The 20,074-nt window shown below is 39.8% G+C and overlaps 1 protein-coding gene across 2 annotated transcripts in view; it reads left to right on the top strand.

Moving 5' to 3' along the window:
• Positions 1–13,326: 13,326 nt before the first annotated feature.
• VEPH1 (ventricular zone expressed PH domain containing 1) overlaps positions 13,327–20,074 on the top strand; it is an 85,117-nt gene continuing 78,369 nt past the window's right edge. For both annotated transcript variants that reach the window (XM_005141966.3, XM_005141965.3), the window contains exons 1-3: positions 13,327–13,464; positions 15,224–15,439; positions 19,559–19,733. In XM_005141966.3, coding sequence (XP_005142023.1) covers positions 13,327–13,464; positions 15,224–15,439; positions 19,559–19,733 — 529 coding nt within the window. The remainder of the gene's footprint in view (positions 13,465–15,223; positions 15,440–19,558; positions 19,734–20,074) is intronic.

Here is a 20,074-nt window from a genome sequence, read left to right as displayed (position 1 = left end):
TAAATTAAAGAGACTCCAGCCTGACTGTGAAATTAATAGAGCTATCAAAAACCCCACTGTCATTATACAACAATTGTTAATTATTTACAAGCAAGCTTCTGCAAGAACAGTATTGTAGCTGTCAGCATTGTCATTATTAAAATAAAAATGCTTTGTCTGGGCAGAAGATAACATGACTTATTTAGGCTAAATGCAATGAGTATGGAATATTCTGTTTCTTTTCACCAGTTAGTCAGACAGAGAACAATAGCATGTCTCTTTCCTAACTAGATGTTTATTTCAAAGTGTAACAAAATAAATATTTTCAGGGCTTTGTTTAGAAAGGACATGTAACTGTTATAACAGAAACTAAAACTAAGTTGCTTTTTTTTAGAATGGGAAAAACGGTTTTCATAAAGTAAATTCTCTTTTTTCAGATAGTGAAATGTATGTGAAAATCTTTCCTTATTGTCACACTATCTTGCTTTGCCTTATTACTACAACATATTTTTTATGATGCACATAGCATGCTTTAGACTTGTGAGTAGCTGAAGTGCTATTTGCTGTCTCTGATTTCATCTGTCTTTGCAAGCATATTCTGGTCCAGTGGTAATTTCTTGGTTCTCTGCATAGCTGATCACAGTGTTTAGAAACAGCAAGAGGAAAGTCAGAGGACTTTTAAGACAACTATGCTGGGTGGCTTGAGTCAGTTTTCCAGCTTTATCTTTCACATACCATTATACATTAGCAAAGACTTCATTGTCTTAGTGACATTAATGGTTTGTAGCAATGAATCCATTGATGGTAAAGCAGAAGCAAAACAATTAATGTATGACTATGTCAGGATTGTAAAGGGGGATGCCAGCATGTTGAACATCTTCAGGAAGTGTACAGATTGGAAAGGATCCAATTTCTTAGCTTGGAAAGGGCCAAATCACTGTCTTTCTCTATGGTAATTCCTTGTCTTCTTTTCAAAGCTTGTTTGGGTGTCTCTCACTGATCCTTTGCTGCTTTATATTCCCCAGCCTGCTGTCCTGTACAGATGATTCCAGGAGCAGAGGGCATTCACCTCACAGCAAGAGGCCCCTCTTTCCTGTCCACTTTGTGACATTAAGAGAAAGATTATCTGAGAAGATAGTCAACAGTGCTCCTTTCAGCATAGTTATCAGAAAAGCTTTTCAATGTATATCTTTCAAGGACTGTCGTTAACCTTAACTGTAGTTACATTTGAGTGAGTACAAAGCCAGCTTGTAGTTCTATTTTTGCTTCCACATGAAAAATTAAAAGGTTTTCAGACACTGGGAGGAAATGTTACTTTGGTTGCTGTTAGAAGTCAAAAGTAGGCTTGCAGGGAATGAAGGAATCAGTCTCTTAATTTCTACTGTATAATGAGTGCAATGACTTCAGTAGTTATCAGGTGCAGAAGTAAAATCCAAGACTCATTTATACTCTTCTAGTTAGATCATGCTGCCTTTTTCTTTAATATATCTCTTGTTTAGAAAATGATTTTCAGAGTGAGAATATTTATGTTTTGCTGTCAGCTTGCAAGGTTTTTACAGTCTTATAGAGGTAGGAGAGAAGCAAGCGGTGTTCTTGATATACCTACTAGGTTAAAAGGAAGATGTAGAGAACACACAATTGCATTTTATGTAAAAAAAAAACTCAATGACTCTCTTACCATCATTAAAAGTATGTGTTCACCAATCATTAATCTTGTATTTGGTTGTGGAGGCCATTGTAGAGTGAACAGAAGCTAAAAAGCTGTTTGGAGGATTTGCCACCCAAATTCAGGGCTCATATGCATATTCTATGGAGCAGATTTTTTTTTTTTAACCTGTATGATTTTATAAATCCTTTCTGTATTGCAGAAAGATAAAAGCTCTAACAAGAATGGTACAAACATACCTCCTCATTATCTCTGGGCAAACGGTCTTCCTTTTCTTCCAGCAGCTGGCAAAGAGAGCTTGACCTTACACTTTGCTGCTCTGAGAGTTGGTTTGTTTGATATTACTTTGGCCATTATTAGAAAAATGTCAGTGCTGGGATACTCCTGGTGTGAGTTTGCTCCTATGCTCTCTCAGGAGAGGAGGACTTAGCCAGTATCAGTTCCATCAAGATCCTCTGGGTCTGTGTGTAGGATAAGCTTTAGTTATGGTTAATTCATTGCAACCCTGGAATTTGATTATCAAAGAGAAGTTGAGGAGGAAAGTATAGTATGCTTAAAGAGGAAGGAAAGCACGCAGGATGCCACTGGAATGATTTAGAAATTACTTCTCTGCTATGGCTACCAATATTTAGAGGTGTTATATTGGTCCTGGGCACTGGTTCCACCCAAGCAGTCACACTTTTGAAAGGCTGTCTGATGTTCTATGATTTTCTGAGATTTGATGGGTGTCAACTGAAGTGATCCATCCTCTCCAGTTATTCTTTTGGCTAATCTTCCTCCAAAGACACTGAAAAGGTCCAGCCTTCTCACCAGCCTCTGAGAAGAGGCCCCATAAGTAATATTAACTTCTGCAATTTCCTTGTTACTCTTAAGCAAGTTATTAATTAACTGAATGTAACCACTGGCTGTTGATAAATCCTTTTAACTAATTCAAATTCCATATCAAGCTTGGAGTGTTTTCACTCAAGCTGCTGCTGAAGTTAAGCTTTGTGAAGAATTAATTCTGATCTGGTTTTGAGTGCCGAAGTTGGGGAAAATGGAGGGAAGATATTTGTTTGCTTGATTCCACATGACAACTCCAGGGTAACTGAATAGACTGTACGGTTGGTTTGACAAGGCTGTGCACCGAGCCAGCAGCCTTGCATACCAGAGGCAGGGGGATGGAAAGGGGACTGACAACTGTAATGGATTTTATAAGAATTTCTCTAAAGTGCGACAATTTGACTTCAATTATTGATGTTTTTCAGAGGTTTCTCTTCTGAGAGGTATGAATAACTAACTTAAATATGCATTCATGTAACATTATCAATAATGAATAAATTGCTGTATAGAAAGAAGTTGGGTAGCAGATATTAGTATTAAATAATGGAAGAGGTTTTTGAGAGTGGAGGAAATGTAGTCTTTAATGGTGTGATTCTTACTGGTTTTCATATGAAAGCAGGAACTGTGGTTATTATGTATAAATGTATTACAGTGGTGTTTGTGAAAAACATTGTAAGTTAACTTGAAATGCCACAGAATGAAAAAGCAGTGCCTGTGTATGGTGGTGTGTGACAGCGTGTATGTTAATTCTGCAGTGCTCTGGTCTCATCCTGGGTCTCAGTGTGTTACCCTTTCCTCTCCATGCTCAGGAGGTACTTTGTGCCCGGTGCTGTAGAATTATTGCCTTATGGTAAGGAAACTTTGAAAATGCGGCTGGGCAAGCTGTTGGCCCTGTTAAAACATGTGCTGAAGAGAAGCTGTAGTAGATTGCCAGGTACCTGGGAAGAACCTTGGGACATTCAGTGATTGTTCAGTGACTGCTGTTTCAGGAGACTTTGAAGGACAGTGACTTTGCATTTTCTAGTCCAGTTTTCACTTCCAGAATGACATTCTTAGAGACTCTATCTGGTAGTGCTTCATGCTGTGTTCCATTTAGTCTTTCACTTTCTTTAGACAGAAATGCATATTTATACATTTTGTAAAATTTTATAAAAAGTTATTTCTCTGTACATCCTAAGGCTTGAAAATTTGTAACAGGTATGAAAGATCATTAAGTAGCACTTGAAAATGTCCAGCTTTCGATACATCCCTATAACAATGAGTATATTGGTATTTGTTACATGAAGCAATTTTTTTCTATATTGGCAGTGTGTTGTTTATTTTATCATAATATTTTAATGAAGATATTTAGAAATGGAATTCTTACAAATCTGTTTTACTGATGTTAAAAATGTAAAGTCTTATGAAGTGCTGTATATAGCATTGGTATATTCTGAAATAGGAGTCAAACATAAGTCTTGTTGATTTCTTATATAGTGAAAATCAAAAAACTGTCTCTCAATCACGTAGGTTATCAAGGAGATCTGTATGTATATATATATAAGTTAAGTTTTCAGCTGTTTTCAAAAAATAGCACTTAGCAAGTTTGTAAGTACATTCTTACCATTCTTAATCAGTTGGGTTCTGTATGGATTATGCAGCCAAAATTGTCTCAGAGATCTGAGAAATCTGGTTCACTTCAAGCAGCATCTGACCTATAAAACCTATAGATTAAGCCAGTTTATCACAGGGGAGAGTATTTGCATGCTCGTTTACACACCTAGGAAGAACATTGAATTTACTTTGAATGAGGGATAGTCATACAGCCCTTCAATTCTCATAGAAGAGATGGAATTTAAAAGAGGCCATGTAATTCCTCTGATTATTTTGCAGTTGTCTTCAATACAAATACTGCTTTCTTTTGTGTAAGAACTGGATGTTGAAAGCAAGTCACTTCACAGCTGCCAGGACTGCAGCAAGGCGTTTCATTAGCAAAAACCAGTTTTAACACTAGCTTAATTAGTAGACTTCATAATTTATTGTTTCATCATCTGGTCCAGCTCAGCATCCGTGGGATTTCTAGACAACATGAAGTGTGGAAACCTGTCATGACAGAAAAAAAACAGAGGCTTGTAGGAAACAATGGTTGTCTTGTGGGAAGAGTTTAAATATATGCAGCTGATCCCATGGGAACGCTCTAGTCTATTCACCCTGTGTGAAAACGATGCTCTTTCAATATAATCTTTAATCTTTTTCTTTCACTGAAAAATGTGGAAAGTTTATTTATAATTTTTGAAAGAGTGCTCTATTTGAGTGAGTAAATGTTTTTCAAACATAAAAATAAAACAAATCATTAGTGTAACACAGAGGGGAAAGGTTCTCCGAAACATCTTGCAATATTCTATCTATAAACTGTGTATGTGAATGTTCTTGGGAAATTTTCAGGGTAAAAAAAACAACAACAACAACAACAAAACAACAGGAAGTGTATCCAGGCTTTCTTTTTCTCTTTTTCATGGATGGGCGCATGTGGGGAAGGAAGTATCCAGCAGTCTCTGAGATATTACAAACTTCTGTAACTGTTTGAGACATACTTTTCCTAATTTCACAAAACAGATTTTTCCTATGAAGTGGGGGAGAAGAATTCCAAGAGAAGGGAATCCCGTCATATGCACAGGGTAAAATTTTGGTTTGAAGATGATTGTTATCTTCCTGCTATTCATGCAAAAGTAAAATAAAACTAAATATACAGTTGTTGGAAACATTTGTACCCACCCCCAGAGAGAATGGAAATCTAAACCTTGCTTTGTTCAATCTATGCATGTATGAATAACTTCACAAACTCCCACAGGGTTTACTGGAGCTGCTGTCCTGTTTGGTTTTTATGGAACCACATCCTAAATATTAAACCCTGTTTGGAGAAATACTCAGTTGTATGCCTGGAGGTATAATGCAGCATGTATTTTATAGTCTGTGCACAGAGTACTGAAAGGCAAAGAGTTACTAATGCTATTTTGCTTTTGCTTTCCTATAGCGTCTCTCATCCAAGGCATCCAAAGCTCTTCATACAGTACAGAGTATTAAGCATGGCAACATGTCTGCAAGGTAAGGGAGGTAAGGAAATTGATTTCTGCCCCCCCCCCCTTTTCCTTTTTATAGATGGAGTAGTCAAAGCATTGGGCTGTGATTTCCCAAGATCACTGTTATAAAACAAGACCTCTGGCCTCTCAGTCTTTTAACACAAGTCTGTCCATTTAAGGGGAATTCTTAGATCACCTTCCTCTCCTGTATAATGTGCTTGACACTTAAGTCTAAGTTACTTTTATGAGCTAGCTAAAGTTTTGTACCCTTTAGATTTCTTTCTTTAACATTTCAGAAAACAAATGTCATTTCTTGTTTGTCAAAGAGCTTTGGTGGCTGTGGTAGCTTGATCTTCCAGTACAGGACAAGAAGCACCAGCTGGAAGTGCTCCGGATGGGAGCTGTGCTAAAGAGTTTGAGGAGAACCATGCATGGTGCCCATGGCAAACTAAATGTATGGTGGAGAATGGAGTTTGGGAAGTGCTGAATAGATCTTGGATTCATTAGGGAGCTCTGACTGTGTGCTGTGTTTAGAGTATCATCTGTCCTTGGTGTGGCACCAGCAAGGGAGAGTGGTTTGTGCTGGCAGCCTGTTGTATCTTGATGTATTCAACTGCAAATGTTCAGCGGCTTCAAGAGCCTGCTGGGACTATTGCTGATGATGGTAGTTTATGGATATTGCTGCATGGGTGAGCTAGCTCAGGACTGACTGATCAGAGGACTGGAGCACCTATTCTATGAAGACAGCCTGAGAGACCTGAAGTTTTTCAGCCTGGAGAAGCGAAGGCTCTGGTGAGATCTTAGAGCAACTTTCCAGTACCTAAAGGGGCTTACAAGAAAGCTGGAGAGACACCTTTTACAAGAGCATGTAGTGGTAGAATAAGGGTGAATGGCTTTAAACTGACAGAGGGAAGATTTACATTAGATATTAGGAAGAAATTCTTTGCTATGAAAATGGTGTAATATTGGAACAAGTTGCCCAGAGAAGTTCTGGCCACCCCAGCCCTAACAGTGTTCAAGGCTAGGCTGAACAGGGCTTTGAGCAACCTGGTCTAATGGAATGTGCCTCTGCCCATGGCAGGGGTTTGGAACTAGATGATCTTTAAGGTCTTGTCAACCTGAAGCTGTCTGTGATTCTATGACTTAGTACTGTGCTTGCTTAATCTTCTTCTGAAATGCAGTATTACATCAGTTCACACACAAAATTGGCTCAGCAGTGTAGCAAGGTTTTAATTGCCTCTTGCTTTGCAGACTAGGTGATAGTACAAGGTTCACTTAACATGAACTCCAGGTTGTTTCTCTTTCCTAAAATTCCTTAAATATAGTGAAGGTTTTGTTGATTTATGTTGCTTAGCATGGAGCTATATTAACAATACCATTGCACAGTTCTATGAAGGTTGCACTTTTATTTTCAGTGCAACTGCAGCATCTGCTAAAATCAAGTAACTGTACTTACCTTTCATGTCTTTTCAAAGTTAAGGAAATTATTCTAATTTACTGTAGCATTTCCTTCGATGTAATTTTTTTTATCCTCTCCCCTTCTTTTTTGCTTTAAAAGATATCTTTTTTTGTTGTTGTTGTCCTTCTAAAGTCATTCTGAAGAAACTGTGTTTCTGTTAAACTGTAAGTCTCAGTCTTTTAGCTCAAAGTTCAATTGGCTTTTGGATGTCCTTAGGTCCAACTGCCCTTTTACATGGAATTTTTATTGTTAATCTCCTATTATTGGGGGAATTATTTTGCAAACAGACCAATTCAGTTGCTTGGAGCTCTGAAACCTGTCAGGCTAGCTTTTATTCTGATTGTTTCTATGATAAGAACCTCTGGTAAGAATGCTGTGCCTCCAGCAAGCTGAGAGGCTCACCTTGCAGGGGAGCAGATTCAAGGTCCATTATGGCTTTTTTGGCTTGTCATGAAAAGGGAAACTTGATGTGAAAAATCAGTTTGAAAACTTTGAATTAGATGTGGCACTTCAATGTAAACAAGTAGAAATGGCCTGTATTGGAAGCTGTCTTTTTTTCATCCTTTTGCCTCTTTTCGATTGTGTGCATGTGACACAAATGTAACTCACCTGTATCAGACACTGATACTGTAATCTATGTCCTGTCTGAATGGGAACATACTGGTGCGTGTTTTGGAGTTAAGATGATGAGACATCTCAGGAACCACATACTGAAGTGATTTTGTCATCCAACCTGGCTCTCTAAAACAAAAGTTAAAATATGGTATTTTAGAAGACACGTGTGTTATGTTTTTCCTTTTCCTCAGTGCAAGGTACCGATTAATAGGAAACAGTACAATCTTATAGTGAGAAAGGAGGAGCTTAGAGGACAATTTTCTCCTTTTAAGCCCTATGCAAGAAAAGTATTTTAGGCACTGTTTCATAATGTAAGTATTAAGAAGATTTTCTATAATTCCATTTCAAAGAGCTTATAGTAAGTAAATGTTTTTCTGTATTGTCCTTAGTGTTGTCTAAAAAACTTAACATTAAAAAGTGTCTGTTCATCAAACGGAGAACAGGACCTTTCTGAGAAACTCTTGTGCAGAAGCACATCGAGTAGAATATCATTTGCAAAAGGCCAAGAATGGGTTGCTGTGTTTCAGTGCAGCTGATCCAGGGGAGGGTTCAAATGGATCTTTGTTCCTAGAGCTGTGCTCCAAAGTATGTGTTCAGATTTTGTTGTGCTACTTATGATAGTAATGTTAAAAGCCAAAGCAAAGTTCTGCACAATTTGGTATTAATGTAAAATGCTACAGAACAATAGCATTTATTCCTTTGCACAGAAAATATTTTCTGAACAATTTTGCTCACTTGTTCTTTTTCTTTCAAACACTGTGAGTTTTCTGAAGTGGTTTTGGCTTTTTTTACGTTCTTCCCAGGAAGGATAGCTTTCCACTAATACAGAGAGTTCTGTTTTCTCTATTAAAAACAACTGCCTTGAGTGGAGGAAGCTTTGTCCTAGTAACAGAGCGTTTCATTCAGAGATAAGGCCTCTCTGCATTTAGGTCCCTGTAGTCACCTGACAGAGCCACTGGTAACTTTTAGGCTGCTTTAGTCTGCATTCCTGAAATGCCTTACTCCTGGCACTGCAGCTAACAGCTTCAGGTTCACTGCTTGCCACCCCATTCCCCGGCTATCCACTTGCTGTTCCCTCGAATGCTGCCTGCCTTAGCAGGAGAGCAAAGCAAATGGTCAGGTTGTGCTTAAAGAGCATAAACTTTGCACCTCAAACCATCACAGAGGATGTCATAATGGAGTCATGAACAGGTAAAAAAAATCAGTTTGTGTCAGTGGCTTTTTGGACTTTTATTTTTGAATTGAGAATTGCTGCATATGAGTACGATGGACCAATCTCCTCTGTTCTTAATGCCATCCCCTTCAGTCTGGTGACTGGTGATCTATGCCATAGCAATTGTCAGGAGGATGTAGCCTGTTGCCCTTCTGTGTTTGCAGTCCTATTAGCTCTTTGCTCCTTCTGTCCTGATGCAAATAATCCAACTAAAAATCCTGTGTAATGACATTAATGGATTTGGGAAAATTAAAAGCCCCTTACAATAAAGCTCTGGACAGATCAAGTGTAAGGTGCTGCCTATGCTATTGAAAAGAGATTGCTTCATGGAATAGTTTCCAGAAGGTTCTCAGTGTTTTGCATTGGTTTTGCCGCTCATTTGAAACTTCGTGTTTGTTTTGGCTTTTGTTTTTGTGGGTTTTGTGGCTTTTTGGTAATTTGGTTTTTGAGGTTTTTTTTGTGTCTTCTTTTTTCGTGTGTTCCCCCACCCTGAAGAATAACATAAAATAGGTTAACAGGGATTAAGGATACTCTGTATCTCAATAATTACAAGCTATCTAGTTTGTGATAATGCAGTATTTTGTTCATGACCTCAAGAAAAGAACTTAGAGGAGTTGGCCATCGGAAGTCGTGCTTGGTAGACTTCTTCCTGGCCTCAGAATCAGTAAATATTCTATATTAGATTAGTAAATGAAGACAATGGGAAAGTTTTAATTTATGGCAGTATTTTAATGTGTTCTCATGTCAAGATGCACCTGGGTTTGAAACACATTTGCAGAACTTCCTGCAGGCTGCTAGTGCTCCAGTGGGCAGGACATCTCTGCCAGCCCCACCTGGCACATGCCATCAGGATTGCCAGTGGCTGTACACTGCTACAAAAGGTTCATCCAATGCAAGCCTGCATGGAAAATATGGTGATGTTCAAGGCCACTGTCACACCCAGCCTCTTCCTTCCAGATTCCTGTCCAGATTACAAATAGCCTGGTTTTCATTATATCCCTATTTCTGTTGTGTTTTACTTCAGTAATATATGTAAAATCTCAGATATTTCTCTTTCCTCTCTATAATGCTATAGTGAAATTTTACTCATTGTAAACATAGACTAAGTCATTTAAGCAATGTGAAGAAAGGCAGACTGATCCTGTTCAAGTAGCTGCTTTTCCAGAGCATAATCTTTGAAGCTAACTCAGACTCCTGGATTAATGAGTATCAGAGTGTGCCTATGTTAATGTCATAATTTTGTCAGCTGGATGTCATGTCATGTATTGGTGTTGGGACGGGTATTGTTCAACATCTTTGTCAGTGACATGGACAGTGGGATTGAGTGTGCCCTCAGCAAGTTTGCCGATGACACCAAGCTGTGTGGTTCAGTTGATACGCTGGAGGGAAGGAATGCCATCCAGGGGGACCTTGACACACTTGTGAGGTGGGCTGATGCCAACCTCATGAAGTTTAACCATGACAAGTTCAAGGTCCTACACCTGGGTCAGAGCAATCCCAGGCACAGCTGCAGATTGGGCAGAGAAGAAATTCAGAGCAGCCCTGTGGAGAAGGACTTGGGGGTGTTGGTCAATGAGAAAATGAACATAAGCCAGCTTCAGTGTGCACTTGCAGCCCAGAAAGCCAACCCTATCCTGGGCTGCATCAAAAGAAGCGTGACCAGCAGGTCAAAGGAGATGGTCCTGACCCTCTACTCTGCTCTTGTGAAACTCCAATACTTGGAGTATTGTGTGCAGTTCTGGTGTCCTCAACATAAAAAGGACATGGAACTGTTGGAACAAGTCCAGAGGAGGGTCACGAGGATGATCAGGGGACTGGAGCACCTCCCATATGAAGACAGGCTGAGAAAGCTGGGGCTGTTCAGCCTGGAGAAGAGAAGGCTGTGTGGAGACCTCATAGCAGCCTTCCAGTATCTGAAGGGGGCCTATAGGGATGGTGGGGAGGGACTATTCATTAGGGACTGTAGTGATAGGACAAGGGGTAATGGGTTGAAACTTAAAGAGAGGAGGTTTAGATTGGATATAAGGAAGAAATTCTTTACTGTTAGGGTGGTGAAGCACTGGAATGGGTTGGCCAGGGAGGTAGTGAATGCTCCATCCCTGGCAGTGTTCAAGGCCAGATTGGATGAGGCCTTGGGTGATATGGTTTAGGGTGAGGTGTCCCTGCCCATGGCAGGGGGGTTGGAACTAGATGATCTTAAGGTCCTTTCCAACCCTAACTATTCTATGATTCTATGTATCTCATATTCCTGCAAAGACAGCCACTAATAGCTAAGATGAAACTTTCAGATTGTTGTACATCTGAAGGTAAAGGACATATATATGCATACATATATGTATGCCCTTTATGTTTAAGTCTGTTTATTTCAGAAATATATTTTGATTAACAAAACAACAACTAACAGCAGCTTCACAGTTTCTCTGAACAATGCTGTGTTTATCTTCCCAAAATTCAGTGTAGAGAAAATATTGATGATGTGGAAGATGTTGATGTTGAAGGAATGAGAATGATAACTTACACACTAAGAGGTGGCCAACGCAGGTGCAGTTAAAGCCAAAGGGAACTTGAGGTGACCATTGGGCAGAACTTGTTGAGTTGTGCACCAGCTTCTCAGGACACAGGTTGCAGCATTCCTATTTGTACCCTCTCCTTTAAGCTTATTCAGGGCCATGGCACTATGTGTATTTGTGTCCACTTTGGCTGACAGAAGCTCAGTGTGCTTCTTCTAGCCAGCATGGCTGCTATGAGTGCCAGCCAATGTTCTCTATGTGGTTCAACCTTTTCTCAGTAGGGTCTCGAGCAACAGGGTCTTCTACTTCCCTGTGTCCCTCACAGCTCTGTCTGAAGTGCTAGCAGCCTCTGGAGGGTACTGCACTTAGAGATGCTTTTTGGGGCTGAGAAATTGTGGCTTACTGGGATTCTTTGTCACTGTGAATAGTTTTGGTGGGAAAAGATGGAAGAAGATAGGTGGAGAGAACTGGGGTTGTTCAGCCTGCAGAAGAAAGGGCTCCAGGGAGACCTTAAAGCACCTTTCCAGTACCTAAAGGTGCCTACAAGAAAGCTGATGAGGAACCTTTTACAAGAGCATGTAGTGGTAGGACAGAGGAGAAATTTACGTTAGATATTAAGAAGAAATTCTTTGCTATGAAAGTGATGAGAGATTGGAACAAGTTGCCCAGAGAAGCAGTGGATGGCCCATCCCTAGAAGTGTCCAAGGTTAGGCTGGACAGGGCTTTGAGCAGTCTGGTCTAGTGGAAGGTGTCCCTGCCTATGGCAGGGGGTTTGGTACTTGGTGATCTTTAAGGTCCTTTCCAACCCAAACCATTCTATGATTTTATGAAGTTCAGTACAATGACGAGCTGAGGGAGGAGGGATGGCCCTTATCATTTTTCCTGCTCGTAGGGCCATCATGGAGACCCTCGGAAGACTCAAGGACAGAAACTTTCTGCCTGCATGAATTTTACCTGCCTTGGCATAGTTTAGGGAGCAAAGTTAGAGCTGCCCAAGCCCTGTGGGATATTCTGGTCTTGAAGGACCCTGTGCTGTTGATCTCTTTCTCATGAGCACTGTGGCTGACCATGAAGAGTCTTGCCTCAAAGGTGTATGAGTAGAGGGAACTCGTCAGCCTGAGGCAAGTCCTAGCAAGCTTGGAATAACAAATAACACTTCTGAGATATGGAAAACCCAAACTTCTCATATAATTAAGGCAAATGTCTCCTCTGCAGGTGCTTTGAACACCAGAGTTTATGGGCACAAGTGAAGACTGTTCTCTCACAAGTGTGTGCATGGTGCAGAGCCTGGCTACACTTGGCCTGGCTTTTGCTAAATTCCCCAGTCAAAAAGTGCATAGTTTCAGCTCAGCCAACTGTTTGTTTTACATGAGTTGAAAAAACTGCAGGGATCATTTTGGCAACAAAACTGACTTTTTCTAACAAAAGTCATTATCTCCTCAATCTTGCTAATGTATTTCTAGAGTCAAGACACAACAACCCAGAAAACAGAGGAAGCAGCTTCACCTGCCCCCTCTAGCTCTGCTACTGGAGCTAGAAACCACAGAAAGGCAGTTCAGTTCATCTAGTCACTATCCTGCTCAGGTAATATGCATTAAAATGAAAAATATTTGGGTTTATGTATTAAAAGTTACGTATTGTTTAGTTCATTTTAAGGTATTTAGTGTTTGAGGACAAAAGGTCCTTCAATTTGCAGTTTGTGTTAAGTGCTTAAGGATGTCCCTGGATCAGGGCATCCTGTATGCTGCATACAGACACTGTTTAAAAGGCTTTGCTAATCTGAAATACAGCAGTCAATGCATTTGTTAATTCTTCCCCTCACACCTTTTTTTTTTCTTTTTCCTTTTAGACTGGGGCCAAAGAAGTCTTGAAATATGCCCTAAATTTATTCTTCATATTAGACTGATTGCTAGTCCACAGGATTGTTTCCATTCTGTCCTCATCTGAATCATTCATGCACATGGTGCATGCAGAGATCTAGCTGAGTGACAGTGAATGCAGCCATGCATCATCTGTTTGGGCTGGTTTTGGCACAAAAGGACCTTTCACGTGCAGGGGATCTTTTCTCATTAGAAGATGCTGAAATTGAAGGAAGCCTCTCAGAAGCTCTTGAACAAATAAGAATAATTAGTTCATCTGCGGTAAGTGAAACACTCAATCATATTTCATGAGAATAGATATATAAATAAAATACTAAGAGGACATGCACAATTTAAGTTTCTAGAAAAACCTAAAGAATGCCAAGCAAAGTGTAATATTTAAAAATGTGGTAACCAAATCTAGTTCCCACTAGCTGGATTTCCTTGAAAGATATTTCAAGTTCATCTTTATCATAATTTTTATTCAATAGCTATTTTAGTCACATTGAAGAGGTTACAGGTCCACTGTATGTACACTGTGTATTCTGTTTGCAGCAGAAAGTGTTCTGAATGATGTTACAAAAACTGACTCATCCATCAGGACAGCCACTGTTCGCTAGCTCTTCTCTAGTAATTTCTTTGACAACAGTTACATCAGCAGGCTTCAGAACATTAATCAAGTTGTTTTGGCTGTTGCCTCTGCTGTTTGTGATGTACTTCAACTCACTCAGCTGCAGGTTATCAGGAACTTGACACAAATTCCACCTAATGTAGTTTTTGAGAGAAAATGGAGGAATTCACTACAAAATGGTTTTGCAAACGCACCGATCTGTGCTAAGCAGCTGATGCATCCCTCAAAGCCATCCCCTTACCTCGAGCGGCGATTCCCACCAGAGGGCTCCAGAGATCGGGGAGCTGCTCCAGCGCTGCCCAATCCCTGCAGTTTGGCTTTGGCATGTATTTCTCCCCAAATGAAATAATCCCACAGCAGCGTGGGCAGCACTGCTCTGCTCTCCATGTCCACACACAGCCAGGCACCAGGATTCTCTCCAGGGGTTCACTCTTATGTCATCCCGGCCAGTAGCTGTTAACTTGTTCACCTCTTTATCAGTAGGTAACCTTATACAAAAGAAAAAGTGTGTTTTCTTTTTTTTAGTAGGTGCATGGATTTTTCATGCATGCCATGCAGAGTTTGTAGACAGCTATCTGTGAAGAAAGGCAGGGAATTGTTTTGAAACAGACCCAGACACCATGGCTTATGTCTGAAATATGCTGTACCACAGTGCAGTGCAAAGCCTCAGGCCTAGCTCTGGAGCTGTGCTTGTACAAGCTAGTGCTGAACTTGGTTCCAGCCCTTAAAAAATGTACGTGCTTTATCTAGCAAAGCCAATGAGTTTTAATGCTTCAGTCTGTCTTTCTTCTTTGCTCCTTTTTAGGGTGGAAGAGCCTAAGTTAGACTGAGGGACAGTGACTGAGTATTCTGAGTCTTCCAGTTACGGCACAGTGCTGCTATTTCATGCCCACATGGCATCTGTGTCAGTAATTACAAGGGATTACAGGATTTTGTGATAAAGCCTATTTAATTGACTTTTATTCATGTTACACTGATACTAATTGAAACTAAGTCTGTTCACATCAGGGACTCAACATGGTATGAAATATCTGGGACCCTGCATTTGACTATATATATTGTGGATATAGCCATTCCAGTTTCAATTTTAAGATGGTATGGGAGAAGAGGCCTGTGTGAGTGGCTCTAAGGTGTGCAGCTACAGTCTTTGCTCAAGAAGACCGTACATCAAGATAGACTACTAAAAACCATTTGGCAACGCAATACCTCTACAGTAACAACGACTAAGACCTAAACCAGTAAACTGTCTACAGGATGAATAATTTCTGTGTTTAAGCACACTAACCATTTGTTTTAAAGGTGGAAGTGAGAAAATGACAGTGGACAGAAAAAGTTTGTCTTCAAGTTAATTTTTTGGGGTCCTTGGAAAGGGTGGGCATTAATTGGCAAATCTCTTTTCACTTGGACCAGGACTACCAGACCAATGACAATGATCAGGCTGTGGTGGAAATCTGCATCACTCGCATCACCACTGCCATAAGGGAGACGGCATCCATAGAAAAGCATGGGAAAGCCCTTGTGGCTCTCTGGGAGTCGTGTCTAGAGCACAACTTGAAGCCTTCTGGGAAAGATGAGGATGCACCACATGCAAAAATTGCATCTGATATCATGAGCTGTATCTTGCAGGTAAGATTGAACTGGGAGTGTAATGCATTTGTTGGCTATTCAGTTTTATCTTTTAAAATGTGGCTGTACTTCATGGTTTCTGAGGGAGCATAGGAATGGTTGCATTTGTTTAGAATCAAGAATATGATCTCAAATGTTAATGTATGTTATTACAATGTATATGGCATCCATTGCAGTGAATAAAAAATTTTGACACCTTCCTTATCTTTAGAAATGTCCTGAAGATTTAGTGCCAGATTTTGTTAATTCTCTGCTAATTCTAAGTATTTGCAGTTCATGTAAATATTAAAATGGGAGACATATGACTATTTTCTGTGGCTACAGAAAGATTCATTTGAAACTACTTAATATCAGGGAAGAGGTTATTCTTTCCAATCGTTCTGGAAAGCAGCAAAATGCTGAAGATATTTTAATGACATGAAATTTAGGTCAGTAGATTATCAGTAAGGAGGATCTCAATATTTTGATTGTAAAAGCTGAGTCCAGATACAACACAGAAAACTGATTTCTGAACTAAACTCCGATGTTTACTACTCTAAACAGAGGACTAGAAAGAAGTTATGCTCTGGCCAAGAGTGTTGGAATAATTTCTTACAATATTTTATTAAATGTTTGAGGCAATAAGATGATCAAAAAGGTATTCTGTTCCTTGAATACAAGATCTTTTGGAGATAGGAATGGGCTATTCCAGGGCTTTCTAAGAAATAAGCTGAGGGTGAAGAGACATTTGAAAGGGGAGTGTGTGGAAGCCTGATATTAAATCAGGGTGAGTTTGGTGGGGGTTTTTGCTTTTGTTTGCGGTTTGGCTTTTATTTTTTTTTAGCTGGGCCTGCAGGCAACATCTTTCTCTGTTGGGTAAGGAATGTAACACACTGGAGACACCCACAGGGAAACCTATGTGTACAGTTACCTAACTGGAAGTGAAAATCAGGGCCGTTTCTAAAGATTCAGCTGTGGGTACAGTTCATGGGGGGATGAGTTCCACAGCAGATGGAGAAACAGTATGATTCTTGTTTAGCTCCTTGTAGGACATATTGTTCCATAAACTTGAGATTCCTCATCTACTTTGGCTGAAAGTGTTTGAAGTCCAAAAGAAACAAGGAGTTTCAGAAAAAATAACATAATACTGAATTTGCTTCAATGAAATTTTGGGTTTGGATGGTCAGTTCTGTTTAATCCCAGCGTGTCACTCTGAAGAGGCACAAAAAAGTGTATTATAGTATATTAAAATATGGAAAAAAACTGCTTTTCTGAAGCCTAGGTTTCTGTTCATTTTATTCTGGGAAGCATAGAGATTTATTCTAGCCAGACATTCAGTCAAGACTGTGGATGAGGCTTAGCAAGATTTCTTCTGTACCACACTGGCATCCCCAAGACATAAACCATAAGCTGCACTCCAGCACAGGGTGCAGAAGCACATCCTGTGAATGTTATCTGCATACCAGGGCTTGCCCAGTGAGTGACTGGTTTTGGCAGGTACCACACTTTCCAATAGGCAACACATTCCTGGAGGCATTGGCTATGTCCCCTTCTGTCTTGTGTCCCTGGAGGTGAGACAGTAACTGGTTTTGGATACCAGTAGCTGCACAGCTTAAGCTTTCCAGACGAGACACTGTACATCTGCACAGATGTACACACTGCACAAATGTTGTCTTTGCAGTACTTTAGCATTCTTATGAAATATGTTTTCTAAAGTATGCCATGGCTTGTCTAAGCTTTCAGTTTTTGCTGTTGGCAACTATGTGCCTAAATCAAGATCGCTCATATCCAGATTTTTGGGGGGATTGCACTCTGTTGCAGATTGCTTTGAGAAAGGGGTTCATTGAAGTGAAATGAGCAACTTCTAGAAGTATATTTACTGCTCCCTGAAACAGAGCTATTATCAGTGAGTTCCTTTGCATAAGAAAAAAAAAAAGGCATAAAATGAGTTTTCATACAGTATGTGAGGAGTAACTGAAGTAGTAATGAACATCTGACAGCTGGGTTGAATCTCACAGCATATTTCTGTTGATATTACCAGCAGGGAGGTCCCCTAGGTTTTCAAACATCACTATATCATATTATTGAAATCTGTTTTTCATTGTCACCTTCCCATTTTCATAAGTATGCATTCATGCCCTGATATTTATAATAGAGCAAATGAAACCTTTTTCCTTCCATCTGAATTCAAACATGTTCTTAACTAAGTATTTTATCTTTATTGTGGGAAAAAAATAATAAACTGTTCTTTGGAATTTTCTTAGATCTTTTAAACCTTAGTCAGAAGCTCAAACCTTATCTTCTTACTCTTTTTGCATGGAGTCCTAAAGTATAACTTGGAGGCAGAATTTGGCTTTATTCAATAGTGCCTCTCAGCCAAGTATAATGAGGCATTATGTGGATTTAAGCATGCTGCTGTATAAAGCTCTATTCATTTTGAGGCCTTTTCTAATTAAAAATGTGGCTCTTGATCATATAGCAGTTGCCATGACGAGCTGTCTTGACACCTATGTGTTGTTGCAGCCCTTTCTTCCTCAGGGGCCAGCAGAAAAGGACTGTCCCAGACCAGGTGCAGCATTCCATTGCTTGGCAGGTCTACCTTGCAAGGAAAAACCATCATAGCCACTTAACTTGGCTCTTTTGTACTAGTTGAGTGGCATAATGCAGCCTTAATTAGGGTGAGTCCTGCTCTCTGTGAAGCTGATGGCAAAGGCAGTAACTGCTGATGGAGGCAGAACTGGCCTAGGAGGCAATGTAGCATCGTATACGGAATGACAGATTTGTTTTTTCTCAGGTCCAAATTTATTTATTCAGCACTGATCCAGAATGAGCATGTGTTCAGTCTGTGCTGCCTTTCTTTGCACTGTTTACTTGCTTTCTGAAACATCTGGATTCCAGTGGCTGCCTGTGGTTTCAGATGTTAATTAAATAGAATCATATTGTAGGATTATTTTCAAAAACAGTGATGTACTCCGCTTTCAAAGAGATGTCCAAATCTGAGCAAAGAGCAGAGAAAAGCATTGATTAAGGAGGCTCCAGAGAGAATATAGGTCCTCAGTTACACATAAACATAACCTGCTAGTTTCAAGGGCAGTCATGTATGCGAACTTAATGGGTAATAGATGTGTATAATCTGTGCACACAATTTCATGTATACAAATAGTTGTAGAAAACCTTTTACAACCTTAAAGTCAAACCTCAAGTGTATGTGCAGATATGCCTGAGATTGCTGAAGCTTGGTGCCAATTTTGACAACAGAAGTTAGTAGTCCTGAAAAATCTTCGTTTACCCTGCTGTTCAGAGAAATTGGCTGGAGTTTAAAAAAGTCCTAATTATTACAGGAAAGGGGATGATCAATGCTAAAGCTGTTACCCTGCGAGCAATTCTCTAAGTACACTTACCCATGCATATTCTTTTTCCCTGTTTGACCAGTTTGCCTTTGATTTAGTCCAGCGGCTTATCAAGAAATCCTGTTCTGGGCAGAGGGGTCTTTTCTTCATGTACTCTCTGTCAGCATAAAGATAGGCCAAAACTCAAGTGTAGTAGCACACTTCAGTTTAGATAAGGTAAGATGTGACTTCCATTGAGGAAGATTTACCCATGCTTGAAATTGTTCCCCTGAGCCTTGAGCCTGCACTTCAGGCTGGACATGGACATGGGGCAGAATGCTGCAACACAGGAACAAAAGGCAGCAATGCCTCTCCTACTGCAGGGAGCAATATTTACCAGTCACCAGTATGAGTGATTGTTACAAGGTGTTTGCTATGCTTTGGGGTGAAAATTGCCTACTCTGTGTGGATGATGAATAAAGCTTCTACTGTCTTCTCTGAAAGCACCAAGCACAAAATGTCTTCTTAGAAATGCTACAGCAATTAACATTGAAGTAGTACACTTCATATTTTCTCCTTCTCTTGCAGAAGTCAAAAATAGGTGCGTCATTAGCATTTCCTGGTGCAGTAGTTTTAAATTCCTTTACTTGCAGTGCCCTCAGTAGTGTTACCAAAACATAACCTTTCTTGACTTTTTTTTTTGTTTTCCCTGTTGTTTTGATTTTTGTTTTCCTACTCTGTTCAGCATGAAACTTTAATTTAATAATTTTTACAGCTCCTTATTTTTCAGTGCTTTTCCATGTTTTTACAGAATTACAACCAACCTCCAGTAATGGCCTTAGCTGTTCCGGTGGCAGTGAAATTTCTTCAGAGGGGCAATAAGGAATTGTGCAGAAATATGTCAAGTTATCTGTCCTTAGCTGCAATCGCTAAAGCAGATCTTCTGGCTGATCACACAGACACCATTGTCAACAGTGTCCTTCAAGGTATGAACACACTGAGATTTTTAGTTTTAGTCCTGCAGCATGCCCACCAGTAGCTTAGTTAGGCATATGTACAATTTAACATGCTACATATAAAAACATCTATGAAGCATGTATGTATAAAGCAGACATATGGACATATCTGTAAACATCTAAGACAATCTACAACCAGACTATATCAAAGGAGACCTTTCAAGAATATGTGAATTTACTGAACCTTGTTGAATATGGAAGTTTCATTATAGATTGAATGACCCACAGGGCAGAAAACACATCTGTACTTCTGTAGTATACTATACTAATGGACAACAAATTATAAACCATGATGTGAGACACTAGTTACC

This window comes from Melopsittacus undulatus, chromosome 6 (assembly GCF_012275295.1).
Source record: "Melopsittacus undulatus isolate bMelUnd1 chromosome 6, bMelUnd1.mat.Z, whole genome shotgun sequence".
NCBI classification, from domain to species: Eukaryota; Metazoa; Chordata; class Aves; order Psittaciformes; family Psittaculidae; genus Melopsittacus; species Melopsittacus undulatus.
The sequence above is the reverse complement of the archived record's forward strand: the minus strand, read 5'-3'. Positions and strand labels throughout refer to the sequence as shown.